The sequence below is a fragment of the Onychostruthus taczanowskii genome, unplaced genomic scaffold (genome assembly GCF_017590055.1).
Source record: "Onychostruthus taczanowskii isolate IOZ18803 unplaced genomic scaffold, ASM1759005v1 scaffold14, whole genome shotgun sequence".
In the NCBI taxonomy this organism is placed as follows: domain Eukaryota; kingdom Metazoa; phylum Chordata; class Aves; order Passeriformes; family Passeridae; genus Onychostruthus; species Onychostruthus taczanowskii.
In genome coordinates, this window is record NW_024498573.1 from 6,383,834 (window position 1) to 6,403,639 (window position 19,806).

General features: G+C 50.6%; 1 protein-coding gene across 1 annotated transcript in view; it reads left to right on the forward strand.

The window, feature by feature from the left end:
• FAT2 (FAT atypical cadherin 2) overlaps positions 1-19,220 on the forward strand; it is a 43,564-nt gene extending 24,344 nt beyond the window's left edge. Inside the window, exons 10-23 of the mRNA XM_041397737.1 lie at positions 171-367; positions 1,422-1,575; positions 2,257-2,490; positions 3,284-3,673; positions 4,447-4,661; positions 5,321-5,458; positions 6,299-6,442; positions 6,691-6,888; positions 8,011-8,818; positions 9,581-9,726; positions 12,813-13,254; positions 15,680-15,833; positions 17,324-17,916; positions 18,688-19,220. Coding sequence (XP_041253671.1) covers positions 171-367; positions 1,422-1,575; positions 2,257-2,490; positions 3,284-3,673; positions 4,447-4,661; positions 5,321-5,458; positions 6,299-6,442; positions 6,691-6,888; positions 8,011-8,818; positions 9,581-9,726; positions 12,813-13,254; positions 15,680-15,833; positions 17,324-17,916; positions 18,688-19,220 — 4,346 coding nt within the window. The remainder of the gene's footprint in view (positions 1-170; positions 368-1,421; positions 1,576-2,256; positions 2,491-3,283; positions 3,674-4,446; positions 4,662-5,320; positions 5,459-6,298; positions 6,443-6,690; positions 6,889-8,010; positions 8,819-9,580; positions 9,727-12,812; positions 13,255-15,679; positions 15,834-17,323; positions 17,917-18,687) is intronic.
• The last annotated feature ends 586 nt before the right edge of the window (positions 19,221-19,806 follow it).

Below are 19,806 nucleotides of genomic sequence, written 5' to 3' on the forward strand. Positions count from 1 at the left end.
GTCAGAGATTCATGGAATCATTTAGGTTGGAAGAGACCTCTAAGAGCATCCAGGTCCTTCAGGTCTCCTGAGGAGCCATCAGTGGACACACCCATATTCCCTTTCCTTATCCCTTCTGATTTTCAGCACTTAGTAAATGCCTTTTTTACTTGCTTCCTGCCCCCTTCTAGAAGGAGATGTACTGGGACAGTTCACTGTTGATCAAATTGAGGGCAAATGGACAATTTCTTCCAAGAAGCCTCTGGACAGAGAAGATACAGAGAAATATCTCCTCAAGGTTATGGCCTCTGATGGGAAATTTCAGGCTACCACTGAAGTGGAAATTTTTGTATTGGATATCAATGACAACAGCCCTGAGTGTGGCCAGGTAAGACGTCTGTTCTGGGACATCAGGGGCATAAAGGGAGATCCTGGGAGGTAAAGAACACAATAGAAAAGAAGAAAGAACAGGCAGAGCATGTTAAAGGATTTGGCTTGTCATAATTCTTCTCATACGATCCTGTTGCTTTGATTATGCTTAACAATTTTAATTAAGCAGCATGTCAAGCAAGAATATTAAATCTAGCCTCCAAGCATGTTTGCCAGCAGCAAGTGAGAGCCTAAGCATTATGAAGAGTAATTTTTGGAGATAAACAATGCCAGGAAGCCTCCTGGGAAGGGGCATGTAAATTACTGAGTTTTATATCCTGCTAAGCTGGGAGATTCCCATCAGGAGGTTTGTTGCTGTAGAGAGCTGATCGCTGGTGTGGACGTCACCCGTGGTGAGAACGAACAGAGGTGGTTACTTCCCAAAGGAGATTCAAAGGCTTGTGTGAAATGAGCTCACTTGTCCCAGTCCACACCCCAGCAGCCAAGAATGGGAGGCACATTGTGTTCCCCTATAAAACACAGGGTTTATCCTCTGTGAAGCTTCTGTGGGTCTGTTCTCCTTCCATGGGGGGTGGAGGTATTTATTGAATCAGGGCGACCCCAACGCAGGGAATAATGTGCTCCGATTCTATGATTTAGAAGGTTGAACAAAAGCTTTATTCAGTTATTCTAAATTACACTAATACTATACTATATTAAAGAAATACTATACTAAAGAGGTACTATACTACAAAGATACTAAAGAAAACCTGTGACTATCTGGAGACAGTCACAACACAGTTTTGACCTAATTGGTCAATCAATCCAAACAATTGTCAGCAGAATCTAATTAACTAATCATGCTCCGTAAACAGTCTCCATAACAAGTACCACATGTGCCAAACAACAAAAACAGCAAGTAGAGATAAGAATTGTTTTCTCTTCTTCTCTGAGTTTCTCACTACCTTCCCCAGGAAAAATCCTGGGAGAGAGAATTTCTGTTCAGAGAATGTGAATACCACAGGTATTTTGGAGACAGCTCAGATGCCAATGATTTCTTCTGTCCTGGCCAGATGCTCTACACTGGGAGAGTCTCTGAAGATGCTGGGCCGGGTCTTTTAATTTTGAAAATATCAGCGAGCGACCCCGACGTGGGCAGCAATGCCCAGATAACCTACAGCCTGCACGGCCCCGGCGCGGAGGAGTTCCGGCTGGGCCCACACACAGGTGAGAGCAGGGCTGCTTGTATCCTCTTCCTCACCCACCCCTGAGAAAAGCAAGCTCCCAGCATGGCTCGACGCTTACCTCCTCTTAACCAACACGAGGAGCTGTTTATTCTAGCTGTCTCAAGCTAGGAAGGAATGGCCACAGCATAGAGGAGAGGGAGCTCCACATCATCCTGTTTGCTCTCTCTGTTCTGTTAAAATAAGGGCAGACACCATTGCTAGCAGCCAGGTCTCAAGGAAGAAAGAGCAGCAAGTATTTGGCTTGAGCCAAAGACACAAGTTCTAAATCCCAAAACACCTCTTAACGGGTCTTGGGCAGTGTATTTACCCAAACAGGCTTGATGATCGTTCTGGGGATCACTTGGGTTCATTGCATTGCAGAAATCACAGTGCAGTGAGGTTTAGAAGTACAATTTATTTATGAACAGTTTTATCCCATGATGGCATCCCTTGGATGAAGTTCAGCTGAACTTGCAGGACTGCCCATGCGAAGCCTTGCCAGGCCCCTGGCTGGCAATGATCCGAGGATAGCCCTGAGCAATGTGGCGTGGACACATCACCGCTATTAGCTCAATTACTGTCTCCCACGGTTCATCCAGGAAAACAGCTGAACCTCTCTGAGGTCTTGTGGGCTGCGGCTGTGATTGCTGGAGACACGACCACCTCCTGTTCTTTCCCACAGGGGAGCTGACCACGTCTGCACCCCTGGACCGTGAGCAGAAGCCCACGTACCACCTCGTAGCCAAAGCCACTGACGGCGGGGGCCGCTCGTGCCAGGCTGATGTGACACTGATTGTTGAGGACACCAATGACAACGCACCAAGGTTCTTCCCCAGCCACTGCGCTGTGGCCGTCTTTGATAACACCACAACTAAGACACCCATCGCTGTGGTTGCTGCCAGGGACCTTGATGAAGGTGAGTCAGAATGGGATTTATGTGTTAGTAGAGTTCATCTTTCATTCTGAATAGAAGCCTTTGAAACCTAGGGAAGTGCTACAGCAATGGGCTTAGATGATTGAATCTTGGCGAAGATGTGCCTGGATCTCATCTCTGACATGTTCTTGACGAGTGGGCTGGCATCAGCATTTTTGTGACCCTGTTGGGAGCACAGTATCTGTAGAAACATGCAGACCTTCTTTGACAATGTGCTCAGTAACTGTACCTGTGATACACAGCACAGACTGTGACACAGGAATCCATACTGGACAGAAACTTGTTCAAAGGTGGGGACTGAAAATGAGTGTAATAAAGGAAAAAAGGAGTTTTAGATATGGGTGGGGTAGGTAATATGGATGGAGAGGTCCTCCTGAAGACACGGAGATTCTCAGAAGTTTAGGTAAGGCTCCTAAGAAAGGAACTTTCAATAAATCTCTCCAGCAGAGGCTGAATTTAGAGAAGTAAGATCGTATTTATCTTCCTTGGAAGCAGGTATGAAGAGAAATTACCTTTGAAAACAAGGCAATTAAAAATGGGGGACACAAGTAAATGCAGACAGCTGACACTGGTGGGTAATGGTGAGGGCTGGCTAGATGGCTGAACCTGCAGATGGGCAGGGGCACACTCGATGTTGGTGTGATGTTGATACAGCCTCTGTTTTCCCTGGGAATTGAAGATCATTCTGTTCATATAATCCTAATGCATTATAAATAAATAAACCCAGCAGCATCACTATCCATGAATTACTGCAGCCTGTCTGTTTCCCTTCCAGGTCTCAACGCTGAGGTGGTCTATTCTCTGTCTGACTCTGCCAATGGACACTTTTCAATTGAGGAAACCACCGGGGTGATCCGGCTGGAAAAGCCTCTGAAGGATTCCCAGCACTCAGCCTTTGAGCTGACAGTCTGTGCCACCGACCGGGGCACCCCGCAGCCCCTCTCTTCCCTCGGCACTGTCACTGTCTCTGTTGTGGATCTCAATGAGTACCTGCCTGTTTTCCTGGCCCCTGAATATGTGGCCATGGTGAAGGAAGATGTGGCTGTTGGTACCGAGGTCCTCAACTTGTCAGTCCTGACGAGGGACAATGCAGAAAACACAGAGATCAAGTATGAAATTGTGAACGGCAACGACCATGGGAAATTTCAGCTCAACTCAAACACAGGTAAAATGATCTTGTGCCCAAGCAAGTCCAGGATGAGCCAACATCAAAGGATGCCTTTGTGTGCATCTTCTCTGGTTCTTCCCTGTTTGGCTCCCACTTCTGTTTAGCTCTGTCTTTACCCAGCACAAGGGGAGGGAATACAGTCTTGATTTCTACTTCAAATTTTGCCATCCAAGTCACTTCAGGAGTGATCCAAATCTTACTGAAATTAATGGAAAGATTCCTCCTGTGTGTCTGAGACCGGAGACAGGTCCATGTGAATGAGGGATACGTGGAGAACAGGATGAGGAAATTTTCCCACTTCAAAATTCAGGAGAAAGTATTTTCATTTAAAACGTCTTTCCATCAAGATCCCATGAGGAACCTGCAGCAAATAACAGGCAGCATTATTGAGTAGCACTCAGTGATAGGACCCTAACCACGGGCAGGTGTTGAGCCATGATTACCAGCCAAATACAGTCCTATTCTGTTTGCACAGCAATGTGATAAGAGCTGTTATCAGAAGGCCACTGTTAACTCCTTGAAACGAGCCCTTGGCTGCATCAGCAATGGCCTTCTGCCCTGGCTGTAACATCCTCATCAATGGCTCCTCAGCCTCTCTGGTCACGAGGCTCCTGCTAATTCTTCCACATCAAAGGGGTCAAGGTTAGGTCAACTGCTGTTTCAGCTGGCAGTTTGGCAGTTGCCTTGGCATATCTGCGGTATTCCAAGAAATCTCATGTGCCATTCATTTGAAGTATTTTCTGTCCTTTCCTTCCCATCTCTCAATGTAGGTGCCTTATACATCAATGGGAGCCTGGACTTTGAAGCAAGTCACGAGTATTACCTGTCCATTGAGGGCACAAGGAAGGGCTCAGCCTCTCTCAGCGATGTGACCATGGTGGTGATCAACATAACTGACATTAATGACCATGCACCAGAGTTCATCCAAGATCCCTACTTCACTGACATTCGGGAGGATGCTGCCATTGGAGAGGTCATCCTCACGGTATGACTGAACCAGGCCAGCTGCCTTTTCCTCTTTTTATTTGTGCTGTGCAATATTCACTCCTCTTGTGTTCTTTACTTTTCCTTGGACACAACAACCTCAGTGGGCTTGTGACATTCAGCGTCTAAGATTAAAGCATGACTTTTGAAAAGGATGATTTGCAGAATTCCTGAAACTCCACAGACATGGAGAACACTTTGCCTTATAAGACACCTTTAAGTGAAAATTAAGTGTGGGCTCAGGAGCTTTGAGAACATCCCAATAAAACAAAAATGCCGGAAAAAGGACAATGCCCTTGTTACCTGGGGAAGGCAGAGGTTCCTCTGGGCAGAGTAGCAGAGTCCAAGGTGATGTGGAGTTCCCTGTCCAGCCTGTTACCATCACAGGGGTGGTAAAGTCAGGAAAGGGACTAGGAGAAAGCTGAGGAAGATATATTGTCTTGAAAAAATCTATTGGAGGATACTTACTTGAACCACCTTCCCTTCCCCCTCCTCATTTGAGGCAAGTTCAAATCAATGCCCTTAAATAACAAACTGGTCCTATTTCTCCATGGTACCTCCTTTTTGGCGCAAGGGTCCTAGCAGGGTTTTTTTTTTTTCCCAAACAGGTGTCAGCTGATGACTCCAAGGGTCCTAGCAGGGTTTTTTTTTCCCAAACAGGTGTCAGCTGATGACTTGGATGGCTCCATGAACAATCAGATCACATACTCCATCGTGGAAGGGAACCCGCTGGGACACTTTGCCATTCAACCCAAAAATGGGCAGATCAGCATTGCCAAGCATCTGGACAGGGAGGAGGTGAGTTCACGAAAATGAGAATGGGAAGGCTGAAACAGATGTGTCCCAAAAGACTGAGGGAGAGCAGCTTACCCAGCTACCTCCTGGTTTCTGAATTATTTACTCATAATATTGTAGGTAAAAGACAAGGCATTAATTGTTTTCTAGACTGACAGATACTGCTGTAGGAAGGCTGGGCTTTAGGAAAGGCAGTATAGAATCATATAATGGTTTGAATTGGAAGGGACTTTAGGATCATCTAGTTCCAACCCCTTCTGTAGGCAGGGACACCTTCCACAGCTCTGAGTTTTTGGTCTCAGTATTAGGAATGTTGGTTGTGGAAACCAACATAGTTGGGTTCTGCTTCTCTGCATTAGAGAAAACAGGTGTGAGGAGGAGAAAGGTCACCTGGACAATCTCTCATTCATAAAACAGCAGCAGCAGCTTGTCTCAGCCTGCCAGAGTTTAGAAGCTTTTGGACAACACTCTTGAGGGACATGGTGGAATTCTTGGGATGTCCTGCACAGGAGCAGGAGCTGAACCTGGTTGGTCCCTTACAGCTCAGCTTATTCTGTGATTCTATGGTTCTTAAACCACTGTTGACAGGTGTTTGCCCAGCTTAATTTCATCCACCTTTGCCAAGTTGTTTCTCTTTTCTGCAACTGTTGTGAAGCTGATTTAGTTTGGCAATGAGCTTTTAGTGAGATTTATGGATGGAGAGCCTTAGCCAAAGGCAAAGCTGTTGTGGCCATGGTGCATCACCTTGGGCATTTCATCAAGCTGCAGCAGAATAAAATTTCAATGTGGAAAAGCCACCATTCTGCCATTTCACCAAGTAATCCTGCACTACAAACCCTCCAGATCCCCAGTTATTCACTGACAGTTCGAGCCACTGACAACGGCCACCCTGCTCAGTTCAGCGATGTCCCTGTGCACGTCCATGTGTCTGATGTCAATGACAACCCTCCTCGCTTCTTCCAGCTCAACTACAGTGTGGTGGTGCAGGTAAGCCAGGAGACAGTTTGTTCTCCCAGTCCCTCTCATTGCACTGGGGAACTCATTCCTAGGCTGCTGTTGGAGTAAAGTGGAGAGACAGTGATGAATCACGTTGCTGCTTTGTGCTCTGTGTGTTCTAGGGCAGGGGTGGGATTTGTTTTTCTGTTCCTGATCCAGCAGCTCCTGGGGCACTGTGGGTTCCCCTGGGCCATTTCTCTTTGCTTGCCTTCCTCCAATAGCATCTTTCCCCATTTCAGGAGAATGCTCCCGTGGGGACAAGTGTCCTGGAACTGATTATGAGCGACAGAGACTCTCCAGAAAATGGACCACCATACTCATTCCAGATCACCCAGGGCAATGATGGGAAAGCCTTTGAAGTCACCCAAAATGGTCTGCTGGTGACATCGTCTGTCCTGAACAGAAGAGTGAAAGAACAGTACCTATTGCAAGTGCAGGTAGAGCCTGTGTTACTGTCCTGGTGTCTGAATTCCCCAGCTAGCTTAAGTAGCAGTAAAATGCGATTAGCATGGCCCAGCTAAATGAAAACATCTCTGGCTTTGAAGAAATCCAATCCAGGCACAAATTTTGCAGCTTGGAGCCAGCTGCAGAGCTCATTTCTCCACACAGTCTGCCCACAAGAAGCAGGGGGCCAGCTTCTGTGTTGATAAAATCAGATAATATGATCATGAACAATACTCTGTCAGCAGTTTCCTTAGACAGATGCTTTCCCCATAATCATTCTAGTGAATTCCAATTTAAAGTGAGACCTGGATCTGGTCCTACAAGCTTTCTCTAATTATCCTTGTCATTTAAGAAGTGGTTTCAGTTCCTCTTCAAAAAGGATTTCTACTGTTGCAGAATGAATTCATTATTTTTCAACATTATCAGTAGGGATAGTCCATTACAAACAAAAGGATAATAACATGTAAAGTACATACTTCTTCAGTAATGGCAATTGTTGTAAAAGCTGGGTACTATTATATTACAAACCTCAACCTCTAACTGCTTAGCATTAGGGAGAAATTTATCCCATAATCTGATTATTCGCATTTTTCTGTTTGAGGTTCCTTGACTCAATGCTAGACAGACATTGTCAGAGGTGGGACAGGGGCTTACACAGCCTGGAGGGTGAGCGAGTGTGTTGATGTGCGTAACTGCTTTACATCTCCCTACACTCAATTTCACGTGGAACCACAAAGATTGGCAACATCACAAAAAATTATTAACCCTCAGGAATTCAGAGCCACTCAGAGGTGCCTCAGCTGCTGCTGAATGCACAGGGAAGTGAGCATGACCTCACCACTAGCAGAAGGCCTCAATCAGTCTCCAAGGCCTCATCAGTCTCCTCCATCCGTCCCTAAGGAAGGGATGCTGCCCTTTTCCCTAGGGCCTTCTCCAGGCAGAGCTCCAACGCTGCTGCCAGTTTTTCCCATTCCTTCTTCACTCCCAACCTGCTGCCTGAGAGCTTCCACTCTCTGCTCCCTGAAAGGCACTCTCCTTTGAAGACCTCACCAGTCAGGTGAGGTGACAGTAAGTCAGCGTGTGGCTGTAACAGATCCCTCTCTTTTCCTTGCCAGGTCTCCGACAGCGGCATCCCTCCCCTCTCCTCGTCTGCATTTATAAATATCCAAGTGACTGAGCAGAGCCAATACGCCCCCTCAGCCCTTCCCCTGGAAATATTCGTCACCACCAACGAGGAGGCCTTCCGAGGCGGCGTTCTGGGCAAGATCCACGCCACGGACCGGGACCCCCACGACACGCTGGTGTACACTCTGGTGGCACAGGTGCCCAAGGAGGGGCTCTTCTCTGTCGGGGCTGCAGATGGGAAGATCATTGCTGGGGACAAGCTCCCCCATGGCCATTACCTTCTGAATGTGACAGTGAGTGACGGAACGTTCACAGCCACCACGAGCGTCAGCGTCCACGTGTGGTGCTTCACGCAGGAGGCCTTGGACAAGGCCGTGGTGCTGCACTTCCGACACCTCTCCCCCGAGGAGTTTGTGGGGGACCACTGGCGCAACCTGCAGAGATTTCTGGGGAACATCCTTGTCACCCGGCGCCAGAACATCCACATGGCCAGCCTGCAGCCTGCAGCTGCCTCTGATGGAGTGGATCTGCTCCTGGCTGTTGGAGAGCCACACGGCTCCTTGTATGAGCCGCGGGTGCTGGCCAGCAAGCTCACTGGGTCAGCTGGGGAGATGGACCAGCTCGTCGGGCTCCGGATGAAGAAAGCGATCCATGTGCCCTGTCACGGGTCAGACTGTGCCCACCGTGTCTGCAGGGAGACCATCCAGCTGGACCCAGGCATGATGTCCACGTACAGCACTGCCCGGCTCAGCGTCCTCACCCCACGGCACAGCCTGGAGCAGATCTGCTCGTGCAATGGTGAGCAATCCTTCCTGGCAGTGTCTGACCCTATAAACCTGGGCATGTTGTGTTTTCTCTCAGAAAACACAACATAGAGCATCTGGATTTTCCATGGAATTTTGTTGCCCAGTGACCAACAGTTCTGCCCACAACTTCAAAGACTTTAGAATCTGAAAGTTTCATACAGTCTATTTTTTTAAATTGATCTCCTGTAGCATTTAATAACAGCAACATCTGTCTCTCTGATTGAGGAAAGTCGCTCATACTTAGCAGGAAATGAAGGTCAGTGATCAGAATTTTTTATCTGTGATCTCATGTGTTGATCCTGGACCTGGCAGAGCACAGAATAACTGATAAATTTGAGGAAAGCCAAATAAAGTATATTTGTTACACTGGCTCTAGGATACTTCAAGAAATAATTGGAGGGAGCAGGGATTAGTAACACTAGGGAAGGAATGTAAGGGGATACCACAGAGTAGCATAAAAACTTACTAAGGATGGAGAAATTCAAGGGTGTTGTAGACCACGCTGAGGACACTTTGAAGGACAGAAATAGCCAGGCTGATATTTCAGGGTTGCTTCACAGTTGAGTGCATAGAAGAAATACTGGGAGTTCCTGGTGAGGCTGTGGGAGTTGCAGTGTAGGGATCCATGGGTTGCTGTGGATAGAACTGCTCCTGAACAGCTGTGGCATCAGGCTAGCAAAAGAGGTGAGGCTTAATACAGTCCATAGCCTCAAAGTGCCACAGAGATGAGACCTTTCTTTCATTTTCCTTTCAGGAACGGCTGTGAGGTTTGGGGGCCACAGCTACATTTGGTACCAGCACTCCCAGGTTGGCTCCTGGCACATGCACTTTCGCCTCAAGACCCGCCAGCATCACGCAGTCGTGTTCCACGCCAACGGGACCGACCACGCCACTCTGGAGGTGGGTTTGGCAGTGCAGGGGGATTTCTCTCCACAGCTACAAAAGTTTTACTCTGTCGGGGAAGGGAATCACAGTAAGAATATGCAAAAATATGTACCCTTAGTAATTGGTGAAATACAAGACTTGGGAAGACCGAATGAGAGCCAAGCACAGTTTGGCAATTGCTGCAACCACAATGGGAAATCATCCTCTGTACATGTAAGTGCATGTGTTGGTCTCTTGTGTGACTTCTGGTGAAGTCATAAGACGCCCATAGTAGGTCTACATCACTTTCTTTCTTGTTTCTTCATTCCTCTCTTGCATCTCACCTCTCAGGACAAAGAATTTATCAGGTGGAGTTGTCCACAAACCAGTTTGTTTCTACTTCAGCAAAGGGCAAACTTTCTCCCATAGCTCAGATTAAAGGTCCTTTACAATAATGGACAGAAAAGACAGAACAGGAATCCTAAATTCTATTTTACACACACACCCCCCTCTTTTCAGCCACTTTCTTCAGATAGTTTCACTGTTTTAGACACCTGCAGAGACAGGAATATTTCATTCTGATTACTCTCCTCCCTTCAACTGAACACTGAACTTACTGAAGCATTCAAAGATCATCTCCCTATTCCACTTTGGCAACAGAAGGAAGGCAGCAGATGACTAAGGAAAGCTCTTTTATATGTTCCTCATCAACTGAATTCAGACTAAGATCACAGGGCATGCTTACCAGCTTACAGAGATTTGTCCTTGAGATTTGTCCAACTGATCACGTTGAGATCTATACACTACAACCTACCTGGAAGTGTTCATCCTGTCCTTGGATTTCCCCATCCCTTCTCATAGTTTCACAACCCCTTCTTCCTCTTGTTCCAGCTTTCCACAGTTACAAAAGACACATACAGACAGGGAGCTGCACAGCAGCCAACCCCCACGCATATGCCTTTTGCACATATTTCAAGCTCCTGCTGCCACAGCCATCACTCCTAAAGAGCAGGAGCAGAGAAATATCATCCATGTGTCCTGCACCCATCTCTGAGAGTGACATGAGACTGAAATGTAAAGGGCCAGTGAGAAAAACTTCTCATGAAGGGTCTCATGCTTTCTACCTCACTTCTGGGAAGGAGAGTCACCAAAGAGTTCATCAGAAGAAATCAAGCACTTTACGTGGTGCTTAGGAAGTTCAAGATGGCAAGAAACTCCACTGATCCAGGCCAGCACAGGGAGTCAAGAGAGAAAAGGCTCATTATTGGTGGAATTCAGTGAGCCCATGATCTCCTGTGCCCAAGCTTGTCTCCACAATCTTTTCAATAGGAAACATTCATAAACCCTCCTCCATAAAAGCACCTGTGAATCATTTATATCCTGGCTCACTTTACTAGTAATATCTTAGGGATAAAAAGGGTTCTAAACCACCTGGCCTGATAAAATTGAAGGACTCCCTCGAGATTTTAAACTTTGTAGACTGAGTACTCCAGATAGGAGCCAAAACCTTGAAAGGACCATAAGTGATGGTTTGTAGTTTTGATTAAGAGGGTGAGCTCTCCCAAGATTATGAGTATCATCACTTTTCCAGTCTCTAAGCTCTCCTGATGTTCAGAAATAGGTTGCAGGAAGAGATTGGCAGACCAGGCAAGCTGGGAAAGGCTTGGCAGTGTGTCAGTTCTTGCTCCAGGGAATTGAGTTCTCAGCTGTCTCCCAGCCCCAGAAATTGATAAGCCGAATCTACAGACCCATCTGAAGAGAAATCATGTTCCTGCAGATGAAGTGAAGTGACAAAGTTCTCTGGTGTGCTTGCCAGTTGTGCAAAAGGATTTACACATGTGTTGCCCTGAGGCCCTTCCATGCCATGTGCCAGCTGCTTCTTGTTCTTTCTTCCTTCAGCAGTTGCTCTCTCCTCCCACTGGTATTTTTTATACCGTGGGTTCTCTAAGAGTTAGCTGTTGTCCTGCTCTGCTCCAGAGTAGCCCCTTCATATTGTGTGTGGTTTCTCTAGAGTCACTGTAGCCCATAATCATTCCTGCTGTCCTAACTCCTTCCAAGAACCAAACCCTCCTTGCTGTCTCTAATGTCCCCCAAGGACATCTCTCTTGCCTGGGATGAATTGATTGATGTTACACAGCAGGCTTTGCAGGTTTCCCACCAGCTCCTCATTCCATCTCTTTTCTCTTTTTCCATAGGTTTCTGGCTTCTGTGAGACAGGTTTTATCAACAAAGCACTGGGGAGATAAAGGTGAAAAACGGGTTTAACCCTGACTTCACCCTGAAACAACACAACTAACTTTTCCATTCTCTATCCTATATGACTTGTAAAGATTAATATTGGGCCAGAAATAGTAATTTCTGAGTCCCAATTTAATGCAGAGGATGTTGGTGTGGTTCACTTTTAGCAGCTCAGTACCTTGTCTCTCTCCAGTCTGGTGGAGATCAGGGATTGGATTGCAGCACATATCAGTAACTTTGGCTTGGTTTTCTAGCATGGGTATAACAGTAATTCCTTTCTCTGCCTCCCAAATTTTCTTTTTTCCTCCAGAGAAAGCTGCCAGTGCTTCTCCTCAATAAGGTTCTTTCACCACCCTCACCCCTGCCAAAGGGGCAACTGCTCCAGCACCTTCCCCACCACTAATGAGACAGTGAGAACAGAACAAAAGCCACGTGGCCCAGAACAGGAGTCCATCTGTGGCTGGTGATGCACTTATGGATAGTCTGAGTGCCAGGCTCTGATCAGACTCAGGAAGGTGGGAGAAAGGGCAAGCAGCTGCAGCAGTAGCTGTATGATCTCATGGCTCTATTACATGGAAAGATGGGCTTCCCTCCTTGCATGCTGGTCAAAGGCTGCCAGGCAGGACCACGCGTGAAATTGTGCCAGAGATGAAGGTGTTTTACAAAATAAAGGAGTTTCAGTCACTTAATTGATCCAGGCATAGGTTTAAAAAGGTGAAAGGGGCTGCATTTGGTACTTCTTGGAAGAGGAAAATTGGGAGTAATCTCAACTGTCAATGTGAAGGCCAGGAGAGGGGGGAACAAGCAGCAGGAGAAATGTTGAAACCCTTCATGAAACAGCAGCCACCTGTGTCACAGCTACCTGTGACTTCTGTGTTTTACAGATGGTTAATGGAGTGCCTCACCTCAGCTACAGCTGCCAGGGGAGCTCCTCTGGGAACCTCTCCTCCTCACGCTTCGTGAGCGACGGCGAGTGGCACTCGGTGTTCCTGGAGGTGAAGAACACTTCCGTCCACCTGCTCATCGACGGCCTGGGCAATGCCTCTCTGCAGCTGCCAGGCACCTGCAGTGGCTCCCAGGGCAGACGAGACCTGGTTTTTGGGGGCCTCCGGCAGTCGCTGCAGTCCCAGAGAGTCACGCGGGGGTTCAGGGGCTGCCTGGACGTGGTTGCAGTCAACGGCAGAGAAGTGGTTCTCCTTCCCGGGAAAGGGCAGTCGAAGGAAGTCTTGGAGCAGGTGGGGATAAGGCAGTGCTGCTCCCCCACCGGTGCCTGCAGCAGCAACCCTTGCCTCAACAACGGGATGTGCTCCGAAACTCACGGAGGAGGTATGTGAACATCCCACACGGAGCTGCAGGAGAGCATTGAGGGGGGGAAAGATGCAGCAACTTCTTTCACCCTTGTGGAGGGGCTGTTCCAGAGGGGAAGCAGAGATCCTCTGTCCCAGGGGACCTCAGGTGACTCAGTGCAGCAGCAGCTGCAGGGTGTGAGATCATCATCCTGGCTCTCACCAGTGGACCGTGGGCCCAGAGGGCAGGAAGGTGTTTCTAAGGAGTGTGCATGACATAGGAGAGCAGAGTGTTGCCAAAAACTCGAATGCATATAGAGATTCCACCCACCCCTCTGCATCCTTTTTGCTTAAGGAGCTGTTAACAAGGCTGGAATCGGGCAAGATGGGATCATGTGGTGATGGTATCTGGGCAGAAACAAGCCAAGGTCTTGGTCTCTTCCCACTGCAATGAGCGACTCCCCAGGGCTATGCAAAGGGATATGGGAAAACCGTAAGCTCAAATCCAAGAGTCCCAGGCTAACGTGGGGTGCACACACCCAAAAGAGGTTTGATACAGGCTCTGCCCCAGGCTGTGTCCCTGCTGCCCCGTTCCTGCCATCAGAGGGGCTCCTTGCAGTGACCTGTATCACAGGGACAGGGGCTGTGAGCAGAGGAGCTGCTCCCAGTGATGTCCACCCGTGTGTCACTGCCCTACAACTAGCTGTGGCTGCCAGCACCGCAGGGCTGCACCCCATAACACCCCATCTGTGAGATGGTACTGCCTGTGCCTCAGCCCCTCCGAGGGGCAGTGGGGCACTTCCCACGCTGCTGTGTGGGGCAGAAGCTGCTCCTGCAGCTCTTTGGGGCCCTTGCCAAAGCACACCCTGCCTGGCGAGCAAGTGAGGACAGAGGAGGCACCACCTTCTCCTGCCCTGCCCGCTGCCTCTGGGAACAAGATTCCCAGCCCTGTCGACTCAGCAGCTGCCTGCTTCAGGTGAACTTGTTTGACACCAGGTGTAAATGTGCAGAACAGTTAGTCTGGCTGGCACTCACACCTCAGCCTGCAGACCCTCTGCACAGAAAACCTCCCTGGCTGGGCTGAAAGGGGCTCAAAGCCCACGAGGGGAAAACACATCTCTGGTCTAAGTCAAGGCATCCCCTGCTTTCATTGCAGAGAGAATACAGTGGGAGGGGGAGGTGAAAAATCACTCCCTCAGTAATAACCTAATGATCATCCAGCACCCTTCCCTAGTTTCCTTCCAGAATGAAGAACAGTGAATCCTGCAGATGGCCCAGCTGACCAGGAAAGAACCTGTGGGACATGGTCCCAGGCAGGGCACTGCTGCAGGGAAGGGATTGCCCCAGAGGTGTTTATTTGTGAGGTTATCCTGGTTCCCTGAGTGCCATGGGCCCCATCCTGGGGACCCTGGGCAGGCAGCACGAGTTCATGCAGAGCTGTGCCCAGGGATCTCAGGCGTGGGATTCCAGCACAGGCAGGGACTCGCCTGTGGGAGCCAGCCTGGGGAACCACGTGGCCGTGTGAGAACACAGCTGTGGGGAGAGGACCCAGGCCAGCCCAGCACCACCCCAGGACCGCAAACACAAGTGAGCCCCACATCCAGGACATGTGTTTGGGCACACACAGCCCTGTGGGCAATGTCCAGCACCTGCTGCACCAGTGGCAGCACGTCCTTCTGGTACAGCCCCTGACACACGTGTGGGAACAGGCCCAGGTTGTTTGCCCCGTGCTCTAAAGCAGGGTTGTTCAGCTTGTGGATGAGTAGCAAAGACTTTTCAAGTCTTTTGCAAGTGCTGCAAGGTGGAAACTGAATTTCCTGCACAGCAGCACCAGCCAGGTGACGAGCAGGAGCTCAGCACAGCCAGGGACATTGCCGTGCTTAGGACTATGCTAAACAGCACCCAAAAGCACAAACAGCAGGAGCCCCCTGCGAATCCTTGGCTCTGCTGGGTTTCTCTCTCTCTGTGAGCAGACTCTCCTGCAAGCAGGAGAAACTCGGCATGTTGAGACAGGCACTTCATACCACGAGAACTCGCAGGACCGAAGACTCCTGAGAACAACAAATTACAGGGGATTGCACTGAACAGAGTCAGAAACTGTGAATCAGCCAGCCAAGTTCCCCTTCCTTTATCACAGATTTGTCCCTCATCTTCTCCATGCAAGAAAGCTATGCCCTGATCTGTGTCAGGAGAGGACGGGCTTGACTTGTTGCTGAAACAGCTCCCTAGTGTCACTCTGTTGCTCCAGAGTGACCACCCAGCCTCCAGCAACCATAGCAGGTCCTGTAATGAACTCACAGGCCTCCAGGGATGGCCTGGGTGTCCCACAGCATCTGCTGCAGCAGCAAATTCCTGCGCTTGGGTAGCTGTGCAAGCCCACTGTGGGGGCCATCAGCACCAGGCTCTGCTCCTCTCTGTTCTTGCCCATTTTTCCACAAGGGTATGTTCACTCTCATCCTCTCTAGGTTACACCTGCATCTGCCCCGGGCTGTTCTCTGGTGAGCACTGTGAGCTTGGGGACAGTCCCTGCGAGTCCAAGCCCTGCCTGCACGGGGGAACCTGCACCCTCTCGGCCACTGGCTACTCCTGCCACTGCCCTGACTGGTACCTGGGCGAAAGGTGAGGCTTGGGGGGCTTTGGGACAGGTGACATGCCATGAGGGGCTGAAAACATGAGCATTGCACGTTTCTGGAGCTCACCAGATCCACACGCTCTGGGATTAATTGCAAACTGCAGGCAGCTGAGCATTGCAGCCGGGAGGTGTTGGAGGGCAGAGCTGAGCAGAACAGGACACAAATAACTCTGCCATCGTGTGGCCACTGCCCCTCTGAGCAGGAGGGAAAACAGAAACATCTCCTCTGCTTACAGATGCTTTGGTGCCTGCAGGTGCTGTGGGGCAGTGCAGAGACTCTCCATGATGGGACACAGTGCTGCTGGCACACACTGCTGCTCCCTGTGACAGGAGCTGAGTTCAGCAGAAAAGGGAACACCTTGGCTCTGGTGGGTGCCAGCTCACCTGTGATGGGGGGCCTGGCAGCAGGGTACAGGCAGACACTGCCCTGGTTGGCAGGAGGGTGCCCTGAGGCTGGGGGAACCTGCCTGGCAGAGCTGGGAGGTGCCCCCTGCTTCAGTAGCCTAAGCACCCACCCTGCAGGGTGCTAAAGAGATTGCTTCTATCTGGGACCAGCTCTGTGGAGTTCATGCAAAAGAAATCTCTGTCCCAGCTTGCAGCTGTGGTTCATCCTGTGGGTCAAGGCAAAGGCAGAAATTATCTCTTCAGCTCTTGGAATAAAAGCCTGTGTCTGAGCATTAGGTGGCAGTGTAATACCTGACATCAGCCAGAGCCTGTGGGTGCATGTCACACACACCAGCTCACCCATCCTAAACCACTGACTACAACAAGGGCAGTGCAAACCTCACTGAGTTTGTTCAGTAATGAGAACAAAAAAAGGGAAGAAAAGCCACTAAAGCACTGTCTATTCCCCCAAGCATTGGGAGGTCATTGATGTTGGAAGGAATACTGTTGGCAAACATTTAGATAGTGTGTAGGGTAGAGCAGGACAGAGAATCAGAAATTCCATCTGAGTTCTACAGATGCTCCATAAAATGTCAAAAAGCCTCTCCAGCAAGGGTGTCCATTCACCACCTCACAGGGTAGGGTGTCCATTCACCAGCTCACGGGGTAGTCTTTTCCCAAATGTTTGCTGCAACCTGCAGACATCCACAGACCATCCAGGGGCTCCACAGAGCTTGGAGGACATGGGACGCTTCATAATAGGTTAACACACCTCACACTGACCCTGGGCTCCCTGATTTTACAGGATGGGAGCATCTCTCTATGCAGCGTTAGCCCTAGAATTCCAAACACTCCTCTGAGGCAGAAAGCCCCCTATTTTAATTTGGGCGTACAACTGAAAAATAGGACCACCCTGTATAACATGGTCTCTTGAAAAGCATAATTTTATACTCGAGGATTCTCTGCCAGGATAAGCAGGTAGCAAGAATCCAGCGAGGGAGGGAGAGCAGACCAGGACAGAGCATCCTTGGTGGTGTAAGCCAGAGCCTGACCAGGACCAGGCAGTTCTGGTGCATCCCCTTTCTCCCCACAGGTGTGAGAAGCTGGCAGAGGAGTGCCAAGACAACCCGTGCCGCAACGCCGGGCGCTGCGTGAGCAGCCAGGGCTCCGTGTACTGCATCTGCCCATCGGATTACCAGGGGGACTACTGCACCCAGCCCATCATCACCCCCGCCATCGTGCCCACGCAGTGGGCGCTGGGCCCCGAGGAGATCGCGGAGATCGCGGCCGGCGTGCTGGGGGCGGCCATCCTGGCCGCGGCCTTCGTGCTCGTCCGCAAGCGCTGCCGCCACCGCGCCAAGGCGCACAAGCCCGTGGCCCGCGAGGACCCCGACCTGCTCTCCAAGAGCGAATTCTCCAAGAGCGTGGGCGTGGGCACCCAGCCCGTGCCCCCCATCGAGCTCAACATCCTCAGCGACGCGGCGCACAACAACCTGGACCGGGCCACGCCGGAGCAGCGCAAAGCCACCGGCACCCCGGAGTTTGTCACCTTCAACTCGGCCAACGCCCCGAAGCACCGGGGCACCATCGTGTGCAGCGTGGCCCCCAACCTGCCCCCCGCTGCACCCCCGTCCAACTCCGACAACGAGTCCTTCATCAAGTGCACCTGGGCCAGGGAGGAGATGGGTCAGTAGCCACAGCTTTTGCTTGTTCTTACACATTCCTCTGTCCCTTGGGAAGTGGATCTGAAGTTTGCAAACGGGGGGAAAATGGTGTTGGCCAAAGCAAAGTGGGGGCACATGCTGCCCCAGCCCTGCTGTAGGGCCTTCGTTGGCTCTTTCCTCCTGGCTCACCACTACATCCCAGTTTTCTGCTGTAACCTGCTTGGTTTTGTACACAATCAACAGGGAAACCATTAATGCACAGCAGGCTGTGATCCTGGGTCAAAAAAGCCTGTAAAAGAGAAAAATTGGAAAAATAAATAAGATCCTAAAAGTCAGTAGGAGTGTAGTGAAGACATTTGCACCAGTGCTTCTGGGCAGAGGGATGACATTCTCAGGGAAACATCTTGAATGGCTCTGGACAGCAAGGTTACCCCATGCAAGAGTTTGTCACAAGAGTAACTGCAGGGAAAGGGAGAGATCCAGGGTGTCACTGCCCCAGACCCTTCATAACATGAGTTTCTTGCATCCAATCATAATGATGAAGTGTGTCTTTTGGGTGCTGGAGTAGTGGTTATCTGTAGGGTGGTGGGGACTCTGCATCAGCACAGCCAGGGGTGATCTCAGGTCCCCACAATTCCCCAATTAGCAGCTACACCTCCCTTATCCCTTCATCTCCTCCCTAGTCTGCCACATCTCCTACAGGCTCAGCGCCTACAGAGGGAATTGGCAGGAGGGCAAGAGAGAGGCAACAACCACTAGAGCTGCAGCTAACAGGGCTTTTCTTTTGTTCCAGTCTACCCAGCAGAAACCACCTACTGGCCGCCCCGGTACATGTCCTCAGATGTCCAGGAGTATTCCCACTACGAGATCATCCAAGGCCCCCCTGCCTCCTCCTCTCACCCTCCTCTCCCGCCGCCGCCCCCTCCCCCTGCAGACACAGAGCCGGTCGCTCTCTACGGGGGCTTCCCCTTCCCGCTGGACCAGAGCAACAAGCGAGCCCCCATCCCACCCCGCTACAGCAACCAGAACCTGGAGGACTTCCTGCCGCTGGGCCCCGTGGACATGGGAGCATCCCAGTGCCAGAACGAGTACACGGCCATCAGCTACTACCCAGCACAGCTGGTGCAGGGCGAGGGGGTCCCGTTCCAGCCCGAGCCGGGCTACAAGAGGGTCAGCATGCGCCTGAGCGTGGCCCAGCCCTCCTACGCCGACTGCGAGCTGGGCCACCAGCCCAGCATCCGAGCCCAGCCCCTGCCACCCCCCAACTACGAGGGCTCCGACATGGTGGAGAGTGACTACGGGAGCTGCGAGGAGGTGATGTTCTAGCAGGGCTTGCTCGTGGGATGAGGAGAGAAGCACATTTCCACGCAGAACAGAGCGCAGGGGGCTGGCACATGCTGCTGAAAGGAGGCTTGTGTGTGTCCCTCTCAGCTTGCAGCGTCCCCCCCTGCATGGCTGGGTTGTATTTTGGCTGGATCTTTCCCCTTGCTGCCATCCACGGTGCTCCTGCTGCAAATGGAGGGGAAATGCTCCAGCCACTGCTGGGACATGGAGGATGCTCCTGGGATGCCAATGACTAACCTGCCTCCTCACAAGGGGACTGCCTCCAACACCATGCAGGACCACAGCACGCTACCTCCTCCCACCCCAGGCTTCCTGGCCACAGGGAGGATGAGGAGGAGGAGGACGGCAAGCACTGCAGGCATGGCAGCAGTCATGGTGGAGAAAGGTGTGGAAGGATTAGCAATGCACAGCCTGGCAGTGCCCCTTGTGGGGTACAGGGGCTCCCTGTCCCAGCTCTGGCTCCAAGGGCTTGCATCAAGCCAACAGTTTGTTCGTGGAGTGGATCAGCTGGTGCAAACCCTCTTCATGTCTGCTCCCTGACAGTGGGAGAGAGAAGAGGGAATGGAGC